Source organism: Bubalus bubalis, chromosome 1 (assembly GCF_019923935.1).
Source record: "Bubalus bubalis isolate 160015118507 breed Murrah chromosome 1, NDDB_SH_1, whole genome shotgun sequence".
NCBI lineage: Eukaryota > Metazoa > Chordata > Mammalia > Artiodactyla > Bovidae > Bubalus > Bubalus bubalis.
Genome location: NC_059157.1, coordinates 55,213,835 through 55,241,820, shown reverse-complemented (window position 1 = coordinate 55,241,820; position 27,986 = coordinate 55,213,835). Strand labels below are relative to the sequence as shown.

The following is a 27,986-nucleotide window of genomic DNA, read 5'->3' as shown; positions in this document are numbered from 1 at the left end:
TTTTGTTTTATATAAAAAATCTCAGCCTTTAGAAATAATGGAGTGCCAGAGCTGGTGAGGAACGAGGGAGAGGATTGGAAGCAGGGAAACAGCTAAGTCAGAATGAAAAGGGGAGAAAGGACCACAGGCTGCTGGTGTTAAGGACTCAAGCCCTTCAGTCTGACAGCACCAGCAGAGTGAAGTGCCCTCAGAAATGAGGGGCTCCGTTTCTGCGGGCCCACCCAAATCCGTACACCCTAAGTGTGACCCAGGGCAGGTTACAAGACACAAAGGACCATATTAAGCATCCTCGAAAGTAGAGAGTAAATTGAAGGATCTTAGAAGGACCTTTCCAAAGGTGAGAACTTGGTTTTATTCTTATTTTTGCCTCATCAGAGCCTCATCCGTGTGTGTATGCACGTTTGCACACATGTTCGTGCACACTTGGGGGAGTGGGCACTGGAGGCTGGGGTCAAGCATGGGTGGGAATTCAAAGATGGGTCACAGTTGAACTAAGTTGATTTAAGAAAACAAAAATGTGATATTTCTCTCACTTAGTGTGGACCAAATTCATCTCTACCACAGATGGCCACTGAGGACTATGTATAAAGAATGGAACCCTTTGGGTTGGATATAAAGGGAAGCCATTGGTTTTCTAGGAAGACAAATACATCATGCCCGCTATGTTTATTTCTCGCGAAGTTACTCCATGTCAAATTGTGGGCCTATCTGTTTCCTATCCTGCCAAACGAGGTCATTTATTGTTTTGACACTTTCATGCCCTGGAGAGGTGCAGTGAATGTTACTCTTTGCTAAAACTCAAAACACACTGACTCACCCCACAAACGTTAATAACCAGTGTTTATATACTGTGTCTAGTGTATACCAAACACTGACCTAGGTTTTGAACTATCAAGATAAATGGCATACAGTTGGACTCCCAAGGCACTCAGAAACCCTGTGTTGACAACCTGCTTCACTCCCAAATTTCTTATCGTATGAGGGAACCCTTGTATTTGACAGTGATCAGCCAACCAATGGTGTGCCATAGTTGACTGTTTTAGCCAAAAGAGTGTTGATTAATTAGTCCCACTCTTGAAGATCAGTTTGTATCTGGGCATGTAATGCTTTCCATTTGCCATCAATGTCTTCAGAATATATATAGCATGTGTGATGAATATGAGTGTAGACTAGAAATGACTGTATTTCACAAAAATATCAGCCAATCTTTATATTTCAACATGGACTTACATATCTACACGTAATGTAATTTCAAGTAAGTTTACATGACATGGATTGGCCAGCTCTCAAATATTTGCTACACTGGTCAATATCTTTGTCAGATACCTCTTCATCTTCTTATACATAGATGGAATTATTGCCATCTACAAGTAACTTCTGTTGTTTTTAGTCATAAAACAATCTGCTTGGCATGATCAAAAGTGCCAGAAACCTGATCAAATGGTAGGGGTTAAGAATGAAGGCCACCCTCCATGCTTTTGCTAAATTCAATACCTTTTCTTGATTATATCAGCATTTCTCTAGCTCTTTTCATTTAAAGAAATACATTTTGGGGGAGAAATATTTAGCTATGATTCAGCAATATAGAACATGCAGCAAAATGCAGAGATGTTTTATAAGTGATACTCTAAGCCAGGTTTTTGCCCTGAAGACTTGTTTTTGACTCTGCAGCATTTATTTCCTCTGTTTCAAGATGTCTGTAGTGGAAAGAACTCGGAGATTAAACATCAGTGTTATTCTAAAAGCAATCATCTGAAAAATTTACATCCTTTCTACAATGACTGCCTTGAAAAATGAAAACTCAGTCACACAATTCGTTTTTTAGTCCTGAGAATATAAAACAGTTTATTTGACTGACTTTCACCAAATTGACTGTTTAGTCCCTGTTGAACGACGTGCCCCTTAGGTAAGACAGCCTGGGAAATCGTTTCCAAAGTATTTGGGACTCACAGCTTTTTTCACCTCAATTCTCAGCTCAGCTTGAAGATTATTCACTTAGCTACCAGGCATCTTCTAGGGTGCCGACTTTTCCGTACAAAGGGTTGATCACTTCTTCATCTGCTGAAACCTCTCCAGAGCGGTACTCCAGTTGCTTATTCTAAAAGCAATTGTCTTACACATCACTTTCATTCCTTTAATCCCTGGGCTTTCTCATTTCAGCACCAAACAGGGGTCAGAATGTTTGCTTCCATTCTTTAGCATTTTCTTTCACCTACAGTCACTGTTCAAAGGTCACCTGGGCATCATTCACAGGGAGAAATTTATGATGTTGTGCATGACACTGTGGTTCTGTGCCTTGCATGGTTACCGTAGCTCACAGAGCATCAGTCTTAGTTGGTGATCAATACCTGGTTATGGAATAAACGAAAACAGGAATGATTGAATGACTATAACCCAAAACATCAATCGGTAACAATGAGTATTGGAGTTCCTGAGTAATCAGATACCCTAGGAATGACTTACGTATTTTTACCAGATTCGTTTTTTTTTTTTTTTCCTAGTAGGAAATATTTTCCATTCCAGTGTTAGCCAAGTTAGGCTATCCTATTGCTTCACCCAGTGCCCAGGCATAATATCACACTCTCAAAGGGACCACTGAAGGGAGTTTAATGAGAGCATGTACAATGAAGTGGGCAGGGTTAAGCAACAAAGGATAGGGCAATCCTTAGGGCCAGCAAAAGCAGGGGTTTTGTGGGGTCTGGGTGGGGAGCAGTTAAGTTACTGGAACACACAATAGCTCAATGAAAAGGGCTGCCCTGTAGAAAGGGGGGCCTTGGGTAGAGGGTTAGAGTCTGCCTGTAATGACCTGGCAGGAAGGTTGCTGTTGGAATAAAGATGCTTTTTTTAATTCTTCACTAATCCTTCAATTTCCTGACGAATGCCTTCCATTGGCTGAACTGAAAGTTGGATGGCAAAGAAGAATGATGGTGAAGTCGTCAGAAGTTAAAGTCTTGGGGCTCACAGCAGGATGGAGAAGGGTGGATAGTGGATGCGGGGTGCAAGCCAAAACTACCTAGATGCCTTTTCTACTAACTAAGGTGTTAACTGTAATCTACAAAGTATTGACACTTTCCTTTATGTCTGTATATGCAGGATAATCAGAAACAGGGAAAACATGAGTTTCAGATATGAAAGTCCCACAAAAAGAAAACCAAGTATTGCAACAGAATAAAACCCAGAACTATGTTCTATTTTAAATTTGTCATAGTATAATTGGTAGAAAATCAATATTAAACATTATTAATGTCCCTCAAATTTGATAAAAGTCTAAAAATTAGACTTGGTAAAAGTCTAAAAATATATATATTTTTATATATATTTATATATATATATATATATATATATTCCTAAATATTTATATTTAGGAAAAAAGTCTTTAATTCTGCCTCCAAGAAAAAGAGTCATATTGGGTTGTCTAAAAGTGGGGACTGACACAGGGATTCTTTCAGAGAGTGATTTAGGACAAGTCTTCAAGCACACAAAGACAGCAGGGTAGTGCAGAAGAAGCTAAACGAAAGCGTGGTATCTAGCTCAGCCTGATTCCATGATGGGCTCTGGAGCATAATGGCACCAGAGAATTGTCCTGCAAGGGGAGACTGTATCCTTGTGTGTGTTCAGTCACTTCAGTCATGTCTGACTCTTTGCAACCCTCTGGACTATAGCCCACCAAGCTCCTCTGTCCATGGAATTCTCCAGGCAAGAATACTGGAGTGGGTTGCCATGCCCTCTTCCAGGGAATCTTCCCTACCTGGAGTTCAAACTTGCATCTCCTGCATTGCAGGTGGATTTTTTTACCTGTTGAGCCACCTGGCATGCCCAGAATCTGTCCTTGGGAGCAAGATATTCCGGTGGTGGTGGAAAAACATATTCTAAGCATCTCTAGGCATGGGTGTTCTCCATGGCTGACACAATTACCTCTAAGAGGGGGCGTCTGTGAATCACTAGAAGAAACTAACACCAGCTGCTGGGGGATGGGTGCCCTGGCTCAGTAAAGGAGGTCCAGTTGGGGGACCATTTACTGAATCCATATAAGCTTGTAGGTAGAATCTTGCCCACCTACAAATATTCCCAAATTCTAACCTTGGGGACTGAATATATCTTGTGACATACTGCAGAACACAGCAAGTCATCCTATCTCTGAGAAAATCCTACAGAGCAATTAGGCAATTGGCAAAGATAAGTTGACCTGAAAGAGAATGCTAAAATAGAGATTTGCTTGCAAATACAGAAGTCTTTTTGAAGTTTTACATCAGAAATCCTCTCCCAATGCATCCTCTTTTATTCCCCCTTCATGACTTCCTCTAGCTCCTTTTTGTTTCACACACGTTGGAATTGTTCTGAGACCCCTTTTCATCTGATTGTACTGGATACTAACAATAGCTGAGATGGTAAATGATAAAGTTTAATCAGGAATGACATGAAAAATACTTATTGCATATTTGCTTATCAATCAGTAATGGCCAACCAGAACGTAGCATGAATGGAGTTGCCCTACTTGGCCAGGTGTTAAACCTTAGGTGTCAGGTCATTAAGAGAAGGGACTGAGGCTGTAGAAGAGGAGTGGTAAGACCCTGGATTAGGGGATGCTTAAGGTATAAGATGGTTTTCAACCTGCTGAAAAATCTTTCATTATGATTAGACCAGTTCCTACTTATTAAGTATCGACTGGGAGAACTGTTTCTGATATTATTTATTGTCATTGTTATTGTTATGTTGCTTCAAGTAAAACCTTAGTAACTGTGGCTTTGAATCTGATGACAGTCCTGCAAGTGACTGAAGAAGTCAGAAACTCCTAAGATCAATCTCTAAGACCATTATAACTCAAGTTGTAACTTAACCTTCAAATCTAGATTCCCAGGCATCTAGTATAAAACAAAAAGTTAAATGAGAACCTAGAAACATACAGTTGTAAGTCATTATTTATTATACCTTTGGCCAGCAAGTTGGATAAGAACTTTCTAATCACAACCTTGAAGAAAATGAATAGATAGTAGGCTATCTTAGCTGATATGTAAGTGGTCAGTGCTTTCTCTATTCATAATGCTTTAAACTGAGGCACTTTAGTGCACAGTACTGCTAATTTATTTTTTTTTCTGGCCTCATTTGTACAGTCTCTTAAAATCCATCACAGTTGGGAACAGTGTCTAGACAGTTATTATGATACAATCAGAAGGAAAGCTGGTAAATAAAAAAAGAAAAAGAAAGTGAATAGAAGTGCTGATTAAACTAACAGTACAGTTTATATGAGGCGCCTTTTAAATTTGTATTTTCCAGGTTTCATCTTTGGGAGGCTCAGATCACAGTAAAATATTGTAGCACTAGAAGTCAGCTTCATTTTATGTCTAAAAAAGAAAGAGTAAAGTTGAATTTATTTCTCCATAGAAAGATTTCAGGAAACTAATTAAATAAATATTATGGCAGTGCATTTGAATAGTTTTGTTATCAGTGAGGAAAGAAAATGCTCAAATATTTTATGTCACTGTTAAAGAAGGGCAAAAAAGCCATTGCTGAATAAATGGTTTCATCAAATCTATATCTGATTTGAGGAAGTCAACTTTTTTATGTGAACTAAAAAATGCAAAATACACATAACCCAGTCCCTGAACACAATCTTTCCCTTTGAGTTTTCAGAAGAACTCCCATTTCAGTTTTGGAGCCATCTGCTCTTGCCTTTTGCCACCAAGTATGTGGATAGATAATTTCTCAGGGTGCAGTTAAATGAACATGAAGAAACGGGTTCATGCTATAAACGGATGCAAAAAAGCTAAAGCGTAAATGATCACATCTGTGCAAGGTATGGAGCAAGGGAGGAGACAGAAGCACGCAAATTAGTCACTCGCTGTCAACACAGAAGTTCAAGTTCCAAGCAAATACACTGAATGGGACGATGATTTACAGCACACAAACTCATCCCCGTCAGGAGGGCAGAAAGGATGAATAATTGTTCAGAGGCATTCGTGTGGCATGGGAAAGCAAAAGCAACTCAGATCGATTCTGTAAACACAAAAGAACAGAAACAACCCAGCCTGAATGAAAGACTGATTACAACCTTCCAATCTTAGATTTGAAAGACTCAATTTGCTAACAGCACATTTCATTAAGTCCAAAGTATCATGATGGAGATTGTCTTTCTCCACTGGGCTCATGGTTTTTGTTCTTCGGCTGCTGCATCAATTACCCCCTCCCCACCCCTCGCCAGTAAAACGTTGGCAGATGAGCACTGCGGCAACCCTTTTCCGGAAGGTGGGCTCCAATTCCCTCATACGGGAAAGTCACAAGTTTGGCGAGGTGTGAAGAGATTTAATTTCACTAAAAGCCTATAAGCCGAGGTTGCATTCCACACAAAGGATGCTTTCTGGACGATTAATGCAACTTTTACATCCTCTTCAATTTGGCTTTAAAATATCTCTTCCAATGACCATAATTCTCAGCCTGAGAACTTTTAACTTTTTTGGATAGACTGTTTTATGTGTTTTTCACCACTTCAAATGAATGTTGAAGAACTTCTTCATTAAGTCTTTTTCATGGTAGAAAATCTAGAATAATGTGCCCTTGGTTCTAAGCATCTTAATTTTAGGGTCATGTTCACCTTAGGGCACTGCAGTGTTTAGACCTCAAGTCCTAAGCCAAGGATTAACCCAGAGGCAGGAGCTTCCACTCCTTATTTCTGTATCCCCGACTGCCTCTCCTCTTCCTCATACCATCCACCTTCTACCTCTTTCAAGGCCTCAATCTATGCTCACTTCTCTCTTTAAACCTTTCTGAGTCATGCTAGTATTTATTAGCTACACTGAACTACTCATGATTGCACTTGGGAACCCTCTCATCTACCATAGGGCTGTGGTTTTTAAACCCTGGCCAGCAACAGCATCACTTGGAGCACTTGTTGAATACAGATGGCTGAGCCCTACCCCAGAGATTCTGATATAGTCTGTGTAAGAAGGGGGGTATTGTTTTTGCTTTGGCTCCATCCCTTCATTCTGGAGTTATTTCTCCACTGATCTCCAGTAGCATATTGGGCACCTACTGACCTGGGGAGTTTCTCTTTCAGTATCCTATCATTTTGCCTTGCTGTAAAGAGCAATATTGCATAGGAACCTGGAATGTCAGGTCCATGAATCAAGGCAAATTGGAAGTGGTCAAACAAGAGATGGCAAGAGTGAATGTTGACATTCTAGGAATCAGTGAACTGAAATGAACTGGAATGGGTGAATTTAACTCAGATGACCATTATATCTTCTACTGCGGGCAGGAATCCCTCAGAAAAAATGGAGTAGCCGTCATGGTCAAAAAAGAGTCTGAAATGCAGTACTTGGATGCAATCTCAAAAACAACAGAATGATCTCTGTTCGTTTCCAAGGCAAACCATTCAATATCACAGTAATCCAAGTCTATGCCCCAACCAGTTAAGCTGAAGAAGCTGAAGTTAAACGGTTCTATGAAGACCTACAAGACCTTTTAGAACTAACACCCAAAAAAGATGTCCTTTTCATTATAGGGGACTGGAATGCAAAAGTAGGAAGTCAAGAAACACCTGGAGTAACAGGCAAATTTGGCCTTGGAATATGGAATGAAGCAGGGCAAAGACTAATAGAGTTTTGCCAAGAGAATGCACTGGTCATAGCAAACACCCTCTTCCAACAACACAAGAGGAGACTCTATACATGGACATCACCAGATGGTCAACACCAAAATCAGATTGATTATATTCTTTGCAGCCAAAAAATGGAGAAGCTCTATACAGTCAGCAAAAACAAGACCAGGAGCCGACTGGCTCAGACCATGAACTCCTTATTGCCAAATTCAGACTTAAATGGAAGAAAGTAGGGAAAACCACTAGACCATTCAGGTATGACCTAAATCAAATTCCTTATGATTATACAGTGGAAGTGAGAAATAGATTTAAGGGCCTAGATCTGATAGATAGAGTGCCTGATGAGCTATGGAATGAGGTTCGTGACATTGTACAGGAGACAGGGATCAAGACCATCCCCATGGAAAAGAAATACAAAAAAGCAAAATGGCTGTCTGGGGAGGCCTTACAAATCGCTGTGAAAAGAAGAGAAGCGAAAAGCAAAGGAGAAAAGGAAAGATATAAGCATCTGAATGCAGAGTTCCAAAGAATAGCAAGAAGAGATAAGAAAGCCTTCTTCAGCGATCAATGCAAAGAAATAGAGGAAAACAACAGAATGGGAAAGACTAGAGATCTCTTCAAAAAATCAGAGATGCCAGAGGAACATTTCATGCAAAGATGGGCTCGATAAAGGACAGAAATGGTATGGACCTAACAGAAGCAGAAGATATTAAGAAGAGATGGCAAGAATACACAGAAGAACTATACAAAAAAGATCTTCATGACCCAGATAATCACGATGGTGTGATCACTGACCTAGAGCCAGACATCCTGGAATGTGAAGTCAAGTGGGCCTTAGAAAGCATCACTACGAACAAAGCTAGTGGAGGTGACGGAATTCCAGTTGAGCTATTCCAAATCCTGAAAGATGATGCTGTGAAAGTGCTGCACTCAATATGCCAGCAAATTTGGAAAACTCAGCAGTGGCCACAGGACTGGAAAAAGTCAGTTTTCATTCCAATTCCAAAGAAAGGCAATGCCAAAGACTGCTCAAACTACCGCACAATTGCACTCATCCCACACGCTAGTAAAGTAATGCTCAAAATTCTCCAAGCCAGGCTTCAGCAATATGTGAACTGTAAACTTCCTGATGTTCAAGCTGGTTTTAGAAAAGGCAGAGGAACCAGAGATCAAATTGCCAACATCCGCTGGATCATGGAAAAAGCAAGAGAGGTCCAGAAAAGCATCTATTTCTGCTTTATTGACTATGCCAAAGCCTTTGACTGTGTGGATCACAAGAAACTGTGGAAAATTCTGAAAGAGATGGGAATACCAGACCACCTGACCTGCCTCTTGAGAAATTTGTATGCAGGTCAGGAAGCAACAGTTCGAACTGGACATGGAACAACAGACTGGTTCCAAAGAGGAAAAGGAGTATGTTAAGGCTGTATATTGTCACCCTGTTTATTTAACTTATATGCAGAGTACATCATGATAAACGCTGGACTGGAAGAAACACAAGCTGGAATCAAGATTGCCGGGAGAAATATCAATAACCTCAGATATGCAGATGACATCACCCTTATGGCAGAAAGTGAAGAGGAACTAAAGAGCCTCTTGATGAAAGTGAAAGTGGAGAGTGAAAAAGTTGGCTTAAAGCTCAACATTCAGAAAACGAAGATCATGGCATCCGGTGCCATCACTTCATGGGAAATAGATGGGGAAACAGGGGAAACAGTGTCAGACTTTATTTTTCTGGGCTCCAAGATCACTGCAGATGGTGACTGCAGCCATGAAATTAAAAGACGCTTACTCCTTGGAAAGTTATGACCAACCTAGATAGCATATTCAAAAGCAGAGACACTACTTTGCCAACAAAGGTTCGTCTAGTCAAGGCTATGGTTTTTCCAGTGGTCATGTATGGATGTGAGAGTTGGACTGTGAAGAAGGCTGAGTGCCGAAGAATTGATGCTTTTGAACTGTGGTGTTGGAGAAGACTCTTGAGAGTCCCTTGGACTGCAAGGAGATCCAACTAGTCCATTCTAAAGGAGATCAGCTCTGGGATTTCTTTGGAAGGAATGATGCTAAAGCTGAAACTCCAGTACTTTGGCCACCTCATGCGAAGAGTTGACTCATTGGAAAAGACTCTGATGCTGGGAGGGATTGGGGGGCAGGAGGCGAAGGGGACGACAGAGGATGAGATGGCTGGATGGCATCACTGACTCGATGGACGTGAGTCTGAGTGAACTCCGGGAGTTGGTGATGGACAGGGAGGCCTGGCGTGCTGCGATTCATGGGGTCGCAAAGAGTCAGACACGGATGAGCGACTGATCTGATCTGATCTGAAGGGGGGTGAGAATTTGCATTTTTAACAAGTTCCCACACGAAGCTGATGCTACTGGTGTAGGGACCACACTTCCAGATTCTGTGCCACAGGCATGCTTTTTCCTCCTTCTCTGCCGGCCACATTCTAATTCATGCTTCAAGTTGTTGTTTTCCAGTCACTAAGTCGTGTCCAACTCTTTGTGACCCCATGGACTGCAGCATGCCTGGCTTCCCTATCCTTTACTATCTCCTGGAGTTTGCTCAATTCATATCCTTTGAGTCATTTGTGTTATCTAACCATCTCATCCTCTGTCATCTCCTTCTCCTCCTGGCCTCAATCTTTCCCAGCATTAGGGTCTTTTTCAATGAGTCAGCTCTCCGCATCAAGTAGCCAAAGTATTGAAACTTTAGCTTCATCATCAGTCCTTCCAATGAATAATCAGGGTTAATTTCTTTTAGGATTGATTGGTTTGATCTCCTTGCATTCCAATGAGCTCTTGAGAGTCTTCTCTAGCACAACATGAAAGCATCAATTCTTTGGTGCTTAGTATTCTTTATGGTCCAACTTTCACATCCATATCTGACTACTGGAAACACCATAGCTTTGACTATAAGGACCTTTGCTAGCAAAGTGGTATCTCTGCTTTTTGATATGCTGTCTAGATTTATCATAGCTTTTCTTCCAAGGAGCAGGACCATTCTTCATACCAGTTCCTCTAAAGCTTTCTCCTGGCAGAGTTAGTCTTCTCTCAGCCTGGATTGTCACTCACAAGATGTCCTATTTCAATGAAGGGAGGGTAACTGTATTTGTTTTCTAGGGCTGCCATAATAAAGTACTACAGACTGAAGGGCTTAAACAGAAATTTTTTCCTCACAGTTCTGGAGGCTGGAAGTTCAAGATCAAAGTTTTGGCAGGCTTGGTTTCTTCTGAGGCCTCTCTGCTTGGAGTGCAGATGACTATCTTCTTCCTGTGTCCTCACGAGGTCCTTCCTCTGTGTGGTCCATCAGTGATGTCTCTCTGTGTGTTCTTCTCTCCTCTTCTTATAAGGATGCGGTCAGGATGGATTAGAGTCCATCCTAATGACCTCATTTAACATGATCACCTCTCTAAAGGGCCCATCTCCAAATACAGTCACAGTCTAACATACTTTGATTAGGGTTTCAGCATATGCATTTTGGGGGGACACAATTCTGCCCATAAGAGTAGCAAATTCAGGTATCTAAAGAAACCCAGCGAGTTGTACAGATGTGTACATGTGGTATGGAAGATATGAGAAATAAAGAAAATGGCTTTGCTGCCAGCAAGGCTGTGACATTTCTGGAGGATCATAAACCTGTTCACAGAATAGATACAGTGTTCAGACAGAGCTGCACTGTGACCACATTTGGGACAAGACAGGGCCACGCTACCCATACAGGAGTAACTAAGCCTCCTCCCCTCCCCACTCTACTGTTTACCCATGACAACTCTAAACCTCAATTTAACCCTCCCGCCTCCTCAATAAAGCGTAATAAGCTAATCAGTCATGAAAATACCCACCACCAAATCCTCCAGCCCACCCCGGCTTCCGGTTCCGTCCTTCTCTGACTCCGCCCACACAGGCCACTTCCGTAGGAAGTTCCTCCCACATGCGCTCCGTGCTGCTACAATAAGTTCAGTAAGAAACTAACTCTTTGACCCTGCTCTGTTCCCAGTGCTTGTTCATCAGTGGGCTTTACAGACAGTGGGAAGGATGAGTCTGGCTTGAAGCTGGAACATGTTTAGAAAGATTCCCCCCTTCTAAAGGTGTTCAGAAGAGACAGGACTAACGTCACCAAGAATACATCACAGAAGCAAGCCAGTTCGCAGCCCTTGCTCGAATGTTTGACTCTCCTCTGAAATCTCTTAACTCTTCCAGCTCAGCGGTTTTTCTCTTCCTTCTCTGATTCACTAAGAGTGGGGCATGAAAGGAGCAGCAAATGTCTGCATTGCCTCTCATAACTTACAAAGCATGCTTACAACCTTTGAATTATTTATTCACAACACACTGGTAAGCTAAGTACGCTAGATGGGGGTTGGGGGCGGCAGTCTAGGGGTAGGAGGAAAAGAGGTACAAGCTATTATGTATAAAATAAGCTACAAGGATATACTGTATAACATTAGGGAATATAGCCAATATTCTAAAATAACTATAATGGAGTATAACCTTTTAAAAATGTGAATCATTACATTGTACACCTGTAATTTGTATATTATGACCAACAAATACTTCAATATAAAAAAGGAAACTGGTCCTTAGAGATGTAACTGCCTTGATCAATGTCACTTCAATAATGTGACCAAGTTCATACTGTAATTAAGTAAAAATTTGCTATTCCACGTTATACTATGCTCTCTCAACCTGCCAAGAGCTTGTAGTTGAGCAAAAAGATGTTCTCCTATGCCCTTGTGTGTTTATGCTCTCTTCCCATATAGACCAAAATGTCCTCAAAGTTAAGAGATCCTCTTGAGTGTTTCTCTAGCATCTCCCGCAGCTGGATCTAGTGCAATGCTGATCACATAGCAGACCCTTAACAGGAAGTCACTGATTGAGTGAAACTTGTGAACATTTCACAGAAGGGGCACAATGGGAAGACATTCAGTTCAGTTCAGTCCAGTCGCTCAGTCTTGTCTGACTCTTTGAGCCCCATGGACGACAGCAATGGGACCAGCTTCCCTGTCCATCACCAACTCTTGGAGCCTACTCAAACTCATGTCCCTTTCATCGGTGATGCCATCATTGATTTAAAGCAAAGCCACCTTTCAATCTTTGTCTCATAATTGCAACACCAGAGGCTGTTACTTTAATTCTTCAAGGTGCTTGGCATCAAAACATTTTTCGTGCTTGGCATTTTTTCTTTTCCTCCTATGGTTTCTGCTTTTAAAAAGGTTGGGGAGGTTCAAACTTCAATTCATGTTTGCTTCCTGGAGTTGTGTGGGAATTTAGGAAACACGTGGACAGCATGTGATGGACAATGTGATGTGCCATATCCAGATCTGCCTTTAAGGAACAATCTACTGCTCTAGCTACTGGGATGCTGTCAATACCAGCCTTCAGCTGTCAGCTCCTCAGAGACTGCTGAGTCACAATAAGCTGCCCTGCCTGTTGATTGTACCCTTTCCTGGAGTAGCCCACATCCAGTGACTGATCAGGGAGGGTTTAAAGTTCTGGCCATCTTGGCCCAGCTCAGGACAACTCTGAAGACACATCTTACATCAGAACTGCCATGACATTGACTGAGGTTGTCATAGATCTGCGTCATGACTCAACTTTGGCCGATCTTGCTTCTTTTCCATCTTTGCCCCAGTGTTGAAACTTAAGCCTCTCTTAGGTAAACATTCTGCACATTAAACTCTTACAGCCTGCTTCCTGAGAAAGCGTACTTGAGACAGAGAAGTTTGGTTGGGGAGAGGGAGGGCTTAGCTGGTCCACATGAAGAAGATGAACTTGCTGTGAACCCTCAAGAGCATAAATCAGTAGAATGTGTTTGGCTGTGGTCTGTTGAAGGTGACCACATTGCAGTGAGAAGTTTGGATGACTCTTATGGCTTTGCTAAGCACAATTTATACCTCCTACATCCTGAGGATGATGGAAGGGAAGCTTTCCATGCTGAAGGGGGCCCCTCAGGGCCTCTCAGGGTTTACTTAGCTGCTGAATATCTTCCCACATCCGCTTGCTTTAAAGCTAAGTAGACAATTTATTTGCTTTTGCAATATTTGTGTGACCTTGATCATTCTTAATCCAGTGAATGTGGAAGGAGTGCATCATTGTAGCCCTCATGTCCTCCTAACGGTGCTGGAAATCTCTGAATTTCTGATTGTGTTCAAGACATTTTCACCCAAGTTCCAGCCTGGTAATAAAGACTTTAGGTGGACATTGGTCTGCTCTCTGAATCTTTCTTTCTTCCTGGAGCTAAAGGTGCAGGCTTTCTAATTAGCATCATTTTAGCCTTGTTGTTTACAGTGGCAGCTAGAAACTCCATTTTCACCTGTAAGTGTCCTGTCACTTAGATAAATTTCACAGCACTCTTTGGCTCCAGGCCTTCCTCCAGAGTCTCCTCAGCAGGACTAATTTGATATATTGGCTTAACAAATCCCATTGGCCCTGCCCGATTTGGAACCGAGGGTGAAGGTGGTTAATAGGGGCAATAGCAACAGAAATGTCCTCTCTGAGACGGGCAGACCATTTCCTCTCTGCTTCGGTCCAATACTATTTCCCTTAATCTTCTTAATGCCCGAGAAGCTGCTGCATCCTCTGTCCTTAAAGCTCTTTTCTCCCCTGAAGGTTAATGCACCAAAGGGAGAGCTGGCCCATTATTTCTGCTCCTTTGGGCAGGCACCCTATTTTCTTCACTTCCATTTGGCATTATGTTAAAATAGCTTAGTGTTGAAGCACATGATTCATGGTCACTGGGCTAGGCTAAGGCCCCAGGTTGCCTCATCAGAGGGTCTGTTAAGACAGAATGACCTGGCCAGCTGAACCTGACAGCATCTCTTGTCCACTGGGTAGGTCTGATCATGACCCAGTAACATACTCACCCAATCTGTGTTCTTGATGATCTCTCTGTTGGTGCCTGCCTCAACTTTATTCCCGTATTCCTCACATTTCTGCAGAGTTCATCTCATACCTTTCTTCCTGAGGTTCCTCTCTTTCCATCCTTCCTTAACTGCCCTGAAAAAGACCTTGTCTGAGTTTCTGGACACCTGTCTAGTTGGTTGACATCTTCTATCTCTGCATCCCACCCCATCTGAGGGAAGGGAACACTTCAGCAAAATCTAGCCTATTTGACTATTTAATCAGTGCCTTCATTCTTATGTTTTAACAAACATTTTCTGTTCAGAACAGTTCCTGAATTTAATAAAATTCCTGGTTCTGCTGTCCCTGTCCAGCTAGTCTATATTTTGTCAGCTATCTTCTTGGATGAAGATCTGTTGTTGTGCTCTGCTGCCAGTGCTCTTGATGGAAAAAAGACCAGTAGTTGGATATTCTTTGTTAGTAACCACTCCTTCTAGGGTACTGCTATTTTTTTTTTCCAGAGCCATTTTTGGTCACTCTATAATAAATAGGATCCGGGGGGTAACTTTATGGTGATCATCTATGTAGTACATGGATACATTTAACAATAAAGCATTACTTTTATGATATACAGTTTGCCCACTTCCAATTTTAATGAATTGTTTAGTTTCATTCACAAAGGGTATGTGCTGTTGAGATTTTTTAATTAGTTAATCATCTTTTAGTGATCTTTTTTATGTTGGCTATTAATGTGTAGATTCAAATGATATCAGGAGTTTATGAAAGTTCTTAAAAAGTCCTAGAAGGTGTGTTTCAGAAGAAATTGGTGCTGTGGAACATCTCTGATCTCCTTCTAATTGTTCGGTTAGGTCACTGTGAACAGTGGTCCTGTCTTTTTGGCTATCTGGGCCTTAGTTTACCTATGAATGAAATAAGCATTTTGTATGAAGTGGCTCCTAAATTCCTTTTCAGATCTAGCATTCTCTGTCTCTGTGATAATGGGCAAAATGTTAACTTTTCAGATTATTCCTTTCAAATTACATTTGAATATGCCATTTTGAAAAGCATTATAATTCCTTTTGTTCAGAAATATTTTTTCTACACCTTGATTAGAGAACTGCTTAAGGACAAGTCTCTCAAATGAGACTCAGATGGGAAAAGAAAATTGGGAAGGGAGAACTGAGCCTCGAATAGTTGGATGAACCATTCCAAGATTGTGGCTTCCCAGGTGGTGCTAGTGGTAAAGAACCTGCCTGCCAATGCAGGAGATGTAGTCGCAGGCTCAATATCTAGGTTGGCAAGATCCCCTGGAGAAGGGCATGGCAACCCACTCCAATATTCTTACCTGGAGAATCCCATGGACAGAGGAGCCTGGTGGGCTACAGTCCATGGGATCACAAACAGTCAGACAGGACTGAAGTGGCTTAGCACACACATTCTCAGATTATAAACAGCTCTCCTTCAGCACGGCCTGAATGCTGGGAAAAGCAAAATTCTAGAACAAAGATTTAAACTATCCAATAAGTAGTTTAAATGGGTAGATTTCCTAGTTCCAAACCTGGGGTGAGTGTAAGGATTTTACTATTGACCTTTTTCTCTGCAGGGAACTCATTGTTAAAGAATTTATGCATTTCAAATGACAGCCTTGCCCCTTTGACATTGAATCCTTCCCAGGAATTCTTCCTTAATAATAATAATAATATTTATAAAGTATCACACATAAATACACATATTTACTTATATTCATATTTTTACATTTTAATTTCACTATCAAATCAAAGAGATATCCAATATCTATCTCATGTATATATCTCATGTATCTATCTCATGTATATATAAATGTATATACATTGGATATCTTTCTGTTTGGTGGCTAAATTTCAGTAAGTACAACATCCTGTTATTTATTCTAACTGAAAATAAAAAGCTTTCCATGAGATAGAGTTGGCTTTTATGGACATTTATTCTTTGTACCACATATTTCTTCCATGGCTGGCTTTCAGTCTGAATCCAGGCGGATGTTTCTCTTTTGAACTTCTGATAACTAAGGACATTCCTTTTTGTGTAATCCCTTCCAACCTTATAATCCAGTGGAGAATGCTCACCTGACATACTGCTCAATAACTGATTCCAGTAATAGGCATTGCCACACACCAGTCTCTCTCCTTCCCAGATACTTTTTTATATGTCTGGATGTGTTTCTTTCAGCAACTGCCTACAGCTTTTCATTTTATGCTTGATTTACCTCTGTCTGCTCTTGTGTTCTTTATGGCTGCCACTACACTTCCAGCCCTCTGTCTACTGTAATCTTATTTTCAATGTCTTGGTCTCTAGCTCAAGAATTCACATTTTACCTCTCTGATTCTTATCATTTAATCATAATTTACTATGACAAACCTGGACAGCATATTAAAAAGCAGAGATATCACTTTGCCAACAAAGGTCCGTATAGTCAAAGCTGTGTTTTTTTCCAGTAGTCATGTACAGATGTGAGAGTTGGACTGTAAAGAAGGCTGAGTGCCAAATAATTGATTCTTTTGAACTGCGGTGCTGGAGAAGGCTCTTGAGAGTGCCTTGGACTGCAAGGAGATCAAACCAGGCAATCCTAAAGAAAATCAACGCTGAATACTCATTGGAAGGACTGATGCTAAAGTCCTCCAATACTCTGGTGCAAAGACTCTGATGCTAGGAAAGATTGAAGGCAGGAGGAGAAGGGCGTGGGGTACAAAGGATGAGATGGTTAACTCAATGGACATGAGTTTGAGCAAACTCTGGGAGATGGTGAAGGACAAGGAAGCCTGGCATGTTGCAGTCCATGGGGTCACAAAGAATTGGACATGATTTAGTGACTGAACAACAAAAACAATATTTATAAATATCACAATTAATGTACTTTCACCTTAAGTTAGAATAATAGCATATGCAATAATATTTTAGACACATATGTATGCATTTTAGGAAGAGATATTTCTTCCATGGGCTCTGGAAGAATAAGCTTTTCTCCAGTGCCAAAGGACTTAATGAGATAATATTAATATCTTAATGAGATAATATTTTTAAGACACCTGGCTTAGGGTTAGACTCCTGAAATGCTCTGTAAATGGTAATTCCCTTTCACCCTTATCGTGGAATTTCATAAATCACAGTTGGTGAGTTGGGGGAAGATGCTTTGCCCAAGAAGTTTCACATTCCTGAATCTATCACATTATATACCCTTAGTGCCTATTCTGCTTATTCACAATATTGGCCATGATGGAGCATGGCTTACTTTGGAATCTTCCAGTTGCATGTGATAGAAACCAAAGTCAAAGTATGTCAAGCCAAAAGGGGTATGATAAACTATTAAGGGGGCTTCCCCGTGGCTTAGTGGTGAAGAATCGACCTGCCAAAGCAGGAGACTCGGGTTCTATCCTTGGGTTAGGAAAATCCCCTGGAAAAGAAAATGGCAACCCACTCCATTATTCTTGCCTGGGAAATCCCATGGATAGAGGAGTCTGGAGGGCTATATTCCATAGGGTCTCAAAAGAATCAGACTCAACTTAGTAACTGAACAATAACAAGAGCTATTAAGGATCCTCTTGCAATCGAAGGACTAGGATTCAGGAATGCCTAGAATTAGGGTTAACAAGGCACTCAGGATTCTCTCACTTTGTGATTTATGCACATATGTTTTATTTTTCCCCAGCCTCACCCCCACAGATGTGCTTCTCATTTTCCCATGACATGAAATAGGATTTGCATTTCCACCAATCAAGACTTTCTAGAAGGAGATGGACTCATTCATCTCCAGGGCCAAAACTCCCATGGAAGGAATCAGTATTCATCTATTTTGTGTGAGGTCCTCATTCCTAGGCTTATCCAGAAGGTTGAGGTCTTAGAGAAGATGGAATTAACCAGATTTAGAATGAGAGGTCCCCTCTCCATCACCATCTGTAACCATGATAAAGGCTCTCATGGATTTGATGGCGGTGGGGTGGGGGTGGTGTTCTGCAGGAAATATTCCACAGAGAGGACAGTTCGGTTCAGTCGCTCAGTTATATCCGACTCTTTGTGACCCCATGAATCGCAGCACGCCAGGCCTCTCTGTTCATTACCAACTCCTGGAGTCCACTCAAATCCATGTCCATCAAGTCAGTGATGCCATCCAGCCATCTCATCCTCTGTCATCCCCTTCTCCTCCTGCCCCCAATCCCTCCCAGCTTCAGAGTCTTTTCCAATGAGTTAACTCTTCACATGAGGTGGCCAAAGTATTGGAGTTTCAGCTTTAGCATCAGTCCTTCCAATGAACACCCAGGACTGATCTCCTTTAGAATGGACTGGTTGGACCTCCTTGCACTCCAAGGGACTCTCAAGAGTCTTCTCCAACACCACAGTTCAAAAGCATCAATTCTTCGGCACTCAGCTTTCTTCACAGTCCAACTCTCACATCCATACATGACCACTGGAAAAACCTTAGCCTTGACTAGATGGACCTTTGTTGGCAAAGTAATGTCTCTGCTTTTCAATATGGTATCTAGGTTGGTCATAACTTTCCTTCCAAGGAGTAAGCATCTTTTAATTTCATGGCTGCAATCACCATCTGCAGTGATTTTGGAGCCCCCCAAAAGAAAGTCTGACACTGTTTCCACTGTTTCCCTATCTATTTGCCATGAAGTGATGGGACCAGATGCCATGATCTTAGTTTTCTGAATGTTGAGCTTTAAGCCAACTTTTTCACTCTCCACTTTCACTTTCATCAAGAGGCTTTATAGTTCCTCTTCACTTTTGGCCATAAGGGTGATGTCATCTGCATATCTGAGGTTGTTTATATTTCTCCCAGCAATCTTGATTCCAGCTTGTGCTTCTTCCAGCCCAGCGTTTCTCATGATGTACTCTGCATATAAGTTAAATAAGCAGGGCGACAATATACAGCCTTGACGTACTTCTTTTCCTATTTGGAACCAGTTTGTTGTTCCATGTCCAGTTCGAACTGTTGCTTCCTGACCTGCATATAGATTTCTCAAGATGCAGGTCAGGTGGTCTGGTATTCCCATCTCTTTCAGAAGTTTCCACAGTTTCTTGTGATCCACACAGTCAAAGGCTTTGGCATAGTCAATAAAGCAGAAATAGATGTTTTTCTGGAACTCTCTTGCCTTTTCCATGATCCAGCGGATGTTGGCAATGTGATCTCTGGTTCCTCTGCCTTTTCTAAAACCAGCTTGAACATCAGGAAGTTCACGGTTCATGTATTGCTGAAGCCTGGCTTGGAGAATTTTGAGCATTACTTTACTAGCGTGTGAGATGAGTGCAATTGTGCAGTAGCTTGATCATTCTTTGGCATTGCCTTTCTTTAGGATTCGAATGAAAACTGACCTTTTCCAGTCCCATGGGCACTGCTGAGTTTTCCAAATTTGCTGGCATATACTCATTTTCACTATATCGATTCTTCTGATCCATGAACACAGTATATTTCTCCATCTATTTGCATTCTCTTTGATTCTTTCACCAGTATTTTATAGTTTTCTATATATAGGTCTTTTGTTTCTTTTTTTTAAATTTTTATTTTATTTTTAAACTGTACAATATTGTATTGGTTTTGCCAAATATCGAAATGAATCTGCCACAGGTATACATGTTTTCCCCATCCTGAACCCTTCTCCCTCCTCCCTCCCTATACCATACCTCTGGGTCATCCCATTGCACCAGCCCCAAGCATCCAGTATTGTGCATCAAACCTGGACTGGCGACTTGTTTCATACATTATATTATACATGTTTCAATGCCATTCTCCCAAATCATCCCGCCCTCTCCCTCTCCCACAGAGTCCAAAAGACTGTTCTATACATCAGTGTCTCTTTTGCTGTCTCGTATACAGGGTTATTGTTACCATCTTTCTAAATTCCATATATATGTGTTAGTATACTGTATCGATGTTTTCCTTTCTGGCTTACTTCACTCTGTATAATAGGCTCCAGTTTCATCCACCTCATGGTAGATATATTCCTAAGTATTTTATTCTTTTCATTGCAATGGAGAATGGAATTGTTTCCTTAATTTCTCTTTCTGTTTTCTCATTGTTAGTGTAAAGGGATTTCTGTGTGTTGATTTTATATCCTGCAACTTTACTATATTCATTGATTAGCTCTAGTAATTTTCTGGTGGAATCCTTAGGGTTTTCTATGTAGAGGATCATGTCATCTGCAAACAATGAGAGTTTTACTTCTTTTCCAATCTGGATTCCTTTTATTTTTCTACTCTGATTGCTGTGGCCAAAACTTCCAAAACTATGTCAAATAGTAGTGGTGAGAGTGGGCACCCTTGTCTTGTTCCTGACTTTAGGGGAAATGCTTTCAAATTTTTACCATTGAAGATAACGTTTGCTGAGGGTTTGTCATATATAAACCCTTTTTTTTTAAACCTTTTTTTTTTTTATTATGTTGAGGTATGTTCCTTCTATTCCTGCTTTCTGGAGGGTTTTTATCATAAATGGATGTTGAATTTTGTCAAAGGCTTCCTCTGCATCTATTGAGATAATCATATGGTTTTTATATTTCAATTTGTTAATGTGGTGTATTACATTGATTGATTTGCAGATATTGAAGAATCCTTGCATCCCTGGGATAAAGTCTACTTAGTCATGATGTATGATCTTTTTAATATGCTGTTGGATTCTGTTTGCTAGAATTTTGTTAAGGATTTTTGCATCTGTGCTCATCAGTGATATTGGCCTGTGGTTTTCTTTTTCTGTGGCATCTTTGTAAGGCTTTGGTATTAGGGTGATGGTGGCCTCATAGAATGAGTTTGGAAGTTTACCTTCCTCTGCAATTTTCTGGAAGAGTTTGAGTAGAATAAGTGTTAGCTCTTCTCTAAATTTTTGGTAGAATTCAGCTGTGAAGCCATTTGGTCCTGGGCTTTTGTTTGTTGGAAGTTTTCTGATTACAGTTTCAATTTCCGTGCTTGTGATGGGCCTGTTAAGATTTTCTATTTCTTCCTGGTTCAGTTTTGGAAAGTTGTACTTTTCTAAGAATTTATCCATTCCTTCCAAGGATCTCATTCAAATATGAAGGAGAAATCAAAAGCTTTACAGACAAGCAAAAGCTGAGAGAATTCAGCACCACCAAACCAGCTCTCCAACAAATGCTAAAGGATCTTCTCTAAACGGGAAACACAGAAAGGATGTATAAACTCAAACCCAAAACAATAAAGTAAATGGCAATGGGATCATACTTATCAATAATTACCTTAAATATAAATGGGTTGAATGCCCCAACCAAAAGACAAAGACTGGCTGAATGGATACAAAAACAAGATCCCTATATATGTTGTCTACAAGAGACCCACCTCGAAACAAGGGACACATACAGACTGAAAGTGAAGGGCTAGAAAAAGATATTCCATGCAAATAGGGACCAAAAGAAAGCAGGAGTAGCAATACTCATATCAGATAAAATAGACTTTAAAACAAAGGCTGTGAAAAGAGACAAAGATGGGCACTATATAACGATCAAAGGATCAACCCAAGAAGGAGATATAACAATTATAAATATATATGCACCCAACATAGGAGCACTGCAATATGTGAGACACATGCTAACAAGTATGAAAGGGGAAATTAACAATAACACAATAATAGTGGGAGACTTTAATACCCCACTCACACCTATGGATAGATCAACTAAACAGAAAATTAACAAGGAAACACAAACTTTAAATTATACAATAGACCAGTTAGACCTAATTGATATCTATAGGACATTTCACCCCAAAACAATGAATTTCACCTTTTTCTGAAGTGCACATGAAACCTTCTCCAGGATAGATCACATCCTGGGCCATAAATCTAGCCTTGGTAAATTCAAAAAAATGGAAATCATTCCAAGCTTTTTTTTCTGACCACAATGCAATAAGATTAGATGTCAATTACAGGAGAAAAACTATTAAAAATTCCAACATATGGAGGCTGAACAACAGGCTGCTTAATAACCAACAAATCACAGAAGAAATAAAAAAAGAAATTAAAATTGCATAGAAACAAATAAAAATGAAAACACAACAACCCAAAACCTATGGGACACTGTAAAAGCAGTGCTAAGGAGAAGGTTCATAGCAATACAGGCTTACCTCAAGAAACAAGAAAAAAGTCAAATAAATAACCTAACTCTACACCAAAAGCAACTAGAAAAGGAAGAAATGAAGAACCCCAGGGTTAGTAGAAGGAAATAAATCTTAAAAATTAGGGCAGAAATAAATGCTAAAGAAACAAAAGAGACCATAGCAAAAATCAACAAAGCCAAAAGCTTGTTCTTTGAGAAGATAAATAAAATTGACAAACCATTAGCCAGACTCATCAAGAAACAAAAGGAGAAAAATCAAATCAACAGAATCAGAAATGAAAATGGATAGATCACAACAGACAACACAGAAATACAAAGGATCATAAGAGACTACTATCAGCAACTACATGCAAATAAAACGGACAGCTTGGAAAATATTCTTGAATCTTCTCTCTCAGTCATTTCACCTCTTTCATCAACACCAAACATCCAGATAGAATCATGAGCAAATCCCACTAATTCTATTTACTTATCTCTTAAATCTTTCCTGCTGCCAATCCACAAATTTAATGCCCAGTTCCTGTACTCATAATCTCTTGTTAAGACTATGGTGATAATCTTCTAGCACTCTTCTCCACCTCCAGCCTCACAGTTCTAATCCATTCTGTACACTACCAATGCAACAATCTTTCCAGTCACTGCTAATGTTTAAAACCTCCCAGTAGCTCCGAATATGTCATACTGATGTTTTGCCCACTTTTCTATAGGGCAGAGTTGCCTCAGGGTGGAATTTTGACACTGTGAATAGTGATCCAGCGATGTGTTAGAAAATCAATTTAGTCGGTCAAAACCAGCATTTTAAACAAAATAAAATATTTTGTTTTTTATTTTGTTTACAGAGAGGACAGACAATTAAAAATTGTCCCAGGAGACTAACTAGTTTATACCTCTGCTTTCTCCCAAACCTCCACTATCTCCCCATTTCTCAGTCTCAACTTTGCTTTGTATTTCCCTGAAAAAAAAAAAAAAAATCCAAAAAAGAACTTGATATGTTCCCTTAGTAGATCTAATACATCTTTTCTTTGCCTTATCTCCAGTGACCATGGTTGATCTGTTCTCCCTCCTTTTATCTAGAGCCAATTCCTCTATTTCATCATTAGTTTCCATTTTCCCTCTACTTCTCAATGACTTCTCTCTTCCTGCACTATCCCTTCTACTCACACTGTGTCATTTCTGTTAGCTTTCAAAGGAACCATGGGATCTTCCATTTAAACAACCCACCCTTGTCCTATATGCTCTTGCAGCTATGACTCTATCTTTCTGTTCTTCTTTGAGAGAACCCTTTAGAGGAGGGGCTTATTTATATTTATATTTCCAGTTATTCTCCTTTTATCCTCTCTGAAACCTCCTCTTATCAGGCTCTCTTCCCCCCTACTTCTCAAAATCTGCTCTTGTCATGGTCACCAATGACTCTAAAACGGTCAACTTCAAAGGTAAACCTCGGCCTTTATTTTATTTTGACCAACAGTAAAATTTGCCACCGTTCATCATTTATTCCATCTTAAAACACTTTTTTTTATCATGTAAACAGGGGATAAATTCTATTTATTGAAATATAAGAACTCAATACATCCTACATAAAGCACTAGCAAAATCCACCCAGTGTTCCTTGGTCAAAATACAGATGATAAACTTTGAGATGCATTCTAATTCTTCTAATGTATGGACTGAAGGTTTTGCTTTTCACAGGTTTTCAACTGCAGTTAATATTTAGTAAAGCTGGACATGCAAGAAGTTAATGTCCTTGCAAAGAGGAGTTAACCATGCTCTTTTCTGCTGTTGGTGAATATTCATTTATTTCTGTAACATAAGCCATTACTCATGATCTATAAGTTCTCCTGCTGTAAAGAAGCATCATATTCTTAAAGGATTGGTGGTCCTTTATCTTAATTCATGAAGAATAAAACAGTTCTTTCCTAAAATACAAAATGTTCCCGTCTTAACTCTAATACAGGAGAATAATGGCCTGAAGCCCTATTGTGATAAGTTATATCACTATTACAGTTCCACCAACACAACACATCCTTATTGAAATGTACACCGTATGTCTTTTCGTGATTACATCTCACAGTGATTATATAAAAATGCTGTTATTCTTTCTAGGCATCTCAAGCATACTGCATAATGTTGAACATTTTATCATTCATCTTCCTCTAAACTTCAAACCTCAGAGGGAATAGGCAATTAAATACTCTCCCAGACAACCAGTTCGCCTCTCTTCTCCACATTTCCTCTCTATTCTTTACTCTCTGATCATGATCTTGCTTCCTGATTCACTGAAAAAACCTACTCATCTTGCTGACTTTTCCAACTCAAGTAAAGACAGCTCTTTTTCTCTCAGATACATAATCCAAAATACCTACGTTAGGGAGACTCATGTTTCGCTTTAATAACTTGCATTTAATCTGTCAGCATGGGAACTTCCCTAGTGGTCCAGCGGGACATGGGTTTGATCCCTGGTCAAGGAACTGAGATCTGCATGCTGTGGGGCAACTAAGCCCTTGCACTGCAATTACTGAGCTCACAAGTTTTAGAGCCCATGTGCCATAACGAAGACCCAGCACAGCCAGAATTTTTTAAAATAAAAAGAAATAAAACAATCTGTCAGCAGATTCAGTTGACTCTATAGAATTTAGTAGTTTTTGTTTGTTTTTAACCACCATTACCACCCTACTCTAAGAAGTGTACAGTCACCTCTTGATTGGTCAACTTCCAGTGGATAATTGATCTCCCAGTGCTCACCTTTGTTCCGCTTCATTCATTTATCCTCAGAGCATCCTGAATGTTTATGGTCTGCTTTCCTTTCTAGGGTGTCACTGCCTTGAAAAGGGGGACTTTTTCTGTTGTTCACTGTTGTTTCCCCAGCAGCAAGTACAGTGCCTGATACACAGGAGGAACTCAAAACAATGTCAGCGGAAAGAATTCATTCATCTGGGAGCTCTTCCCAAACTAGGACCACCACTTATCAGCTTTTGTACTTCTTGTGCATCATGCACTGTCAGACAAAGAGCAGGCGCTCAATTATCTTTGTTCAGTGAATCCCCGAGTTACTGGGAAGTAATACTGGGAAAGCACAAACTTCTCCCTCCAGCTCTTGTCACAGGCTGTCCGTTTGTTCCCATCATTGAAAGGGCACTGTAAAAAGTCAAAGGGATAAATCTCTCCAGAATTCATAAAAGATCATTTGTTAGGATGAAGATCAGCAGATCACAGTGGGTTAGGAAAAAAAAAAGGCTGGTGGCAAGGATTCGGTGGAATAGAGAGTACAGAATGAAAGCCGCCTGGGAGACTGTCTGCAGGAAGACGAAGACCAGAACTGTCCATATAGGGGATTGTAACATCTCCTGATGCAGGAAAATGAAGGTCTGTGAGCTTTTGGGAGCTGAACAACCAATACCAAGGAACACTAACATAGTAAGAAATAGAGTTAGTTTTCCATTTTTCATCCATTAACTTTTATCTTCCTGTTTGCTCCTCTCTTACCCCTCCCTCCTTTCTTTCCTTCTATCCTTCCTTCATCTATCTGCATTGAACACTGGCTGTGACGTGAAGACATAGACAAGACCCTTGTCCCGATAGAAGTTATGGTACTGGGTTGATGGGGTAGGTATAGAGAATCAAGTTAAGAAGCACAAATAGAACAAGATGACAAAAGCTTTGATGTCCTGACTCAAAGATGTAGGTACAATTGTGGGGAAAGAGGACATTTTCCATCCGATTCTGAGATGAGATCTGTGTTTTAAAAGATGCATAGGAATCTTCTAGCTCATAAAAAGAATAAAGGAATTCAAGAGAGATGACAGCCATGTGGATATGCTGAGGGCCTACTATGGTATGTGCTGAAAACCACAGTTGTCCCACATGTCTAGGGAAGATGTGGCATTTGAGATGATTAAGGAGATGAGGCTAAAAGTAGGCAGATTATAAAGTTCATAGAAACTAAACTTAGAAGTCTGAACTTATTCTGGGTGCTCTGGAATGTAATTTTAGGATTATAAACAGGAAAATAAAATAATCAGAATTTTTAATGATAGATGAACATTAATGGTTTATTTACTGAGGACATTTTATGTGCCAAGCATTGTTCAAGAGCTACTTACATAGTATTTCACTCAATTCTCTGCACAAGCCTCCAATAAAAGTATAATTAGCCTCATCTTAGAGTTGAGGGAATAGAAATTTAGAGAACTTTTTCATAGGATTGGAACAGCCAAGGTAGAGGCTGAAGGAGGTATGGGATGGTGGTTAGAGCTAGATGGGAAGGACTTGGGAGAGGGGACTGACTCCATGGAAATGATGGAATATTTTTTTTAATTAAAATACATTTTTAATTTGGAGGTAATAGCTTTACAACTTCCCTGGTAGCTTTACAATATTGTGTTGGCTTCTGCTGTGCAACAGTGTGAATAAGCTATTTTTTGGGCTCCAAAATCACTGCAGATGGTGATGCAGCTGTGAAATTAAGATGCTTACTCCTTGGAAGGAAAGTTATGACCAACCTAGACAGCATATTAAAAAGCAGAGACATTACTTTGTCAACAAAGGTCCATCTAGTCAAGGCTATGGTTTTTCCAGTAGTTATGTATGGATGTGAGAGTTGGACTATAAAGAAAGATGAGCGCTGAAGAATTGATGTTTTTGAACTGTGGTGTTGGAGAAGACTCTTGAGAGTCCCTTGGACTGCAAGGAGATGCAACAAGTCCATACTAAAGGAGATCAGTCCTGGGTGTTCATTGGAAGGACTGATACTGAAGCTGAAACTCCAATACTTTGGCCACCTGATGTGAAGAGCTGACTCATTTGAAAGACCCTGATGCTGGGAAAGGTTGAAGGTGGGAGGAGAAGGGGATGACAGATGATGAGATGGTTGGATGGCATCACTGACTCAATGGATATGGGTTTGGGTGGACTCTGGGAGTTGGTGATGGACAGGGAGGCCTGGAGTGCTGCGGTTCATGGGGTTGCAAAGAGTCAGACATGACTGAGTGACTGAACAGAACTGAATACATATATTCCCCTTTCTCTTGAGCCTCCTTTCCACCCACCCCATCTCACCCCTCTAGATCATCACAGAGCACCAATCTGAGCTCCCTGTGCCATACAGGAGCTTCCCACTAACTACCTACTTTACATATGATAGTGGAATGATTATTCTTGAAGAATTATTCTGAGAGACTTAAGTAGTAGACTTTTGACTTCTTTCAAATATGTGTATGAGGAGAGATGTTATTTGTATATCCCCTTCTAGCTTTATTCAGACATGCAACCTACATGGATACTGTTAACTCTTTTAAGTATAAAATATTTTTTCTCTTTTTATTCCCTCTTTGCCTCTTTCTACCTACTGAAGCACAGGAGCTTAGAGAACAGAAATTCTGATTTTAATTCACCACTGGTAAATGTTTTTCTTTCAGTGAGCCTGTGTGAACAGTCCCTGCCACCATGCTGCCAGGGGAAGAT

At 40.3% G+C, this 27,986-nt stretch overlaps 1 protein-coding gene across 3 annotated transcripts in view; it reads right to left on the bottom strand.

The window, feature by feature from the left end:
• CYYR1 (cysteine and tyrosine rich 1) overlaps positions 1 to 27,986 on the bottom strand; it is a 200,473-nt gene that overhangs the window by 12,611 nt on the left and 159,876 nt on the right. The window contains exon 5 of one of the 3 annotated variants that reach the window (XM_044939790.2): positions 1,818 to 2,348. The exons of 1 other annotated variant lie outside the window; for it this stretch is intronic. In XM_044939790.2, coding sequence (XP_044795725.2) covers positions 2,305 to 2,348 — 44 coding nt within the window. In that variant the 3' untranslated portion in view covers positions 1,818 to 2,304. Of the gene's footprint in view, positions 1 to 1,817; positions 2,349 to 5,834; positions 5,995 to 27,986 lie in introns of those variants that run through there. One more of the 3 variants, XM_045165019.1, reaches the window with a different exon arrangement.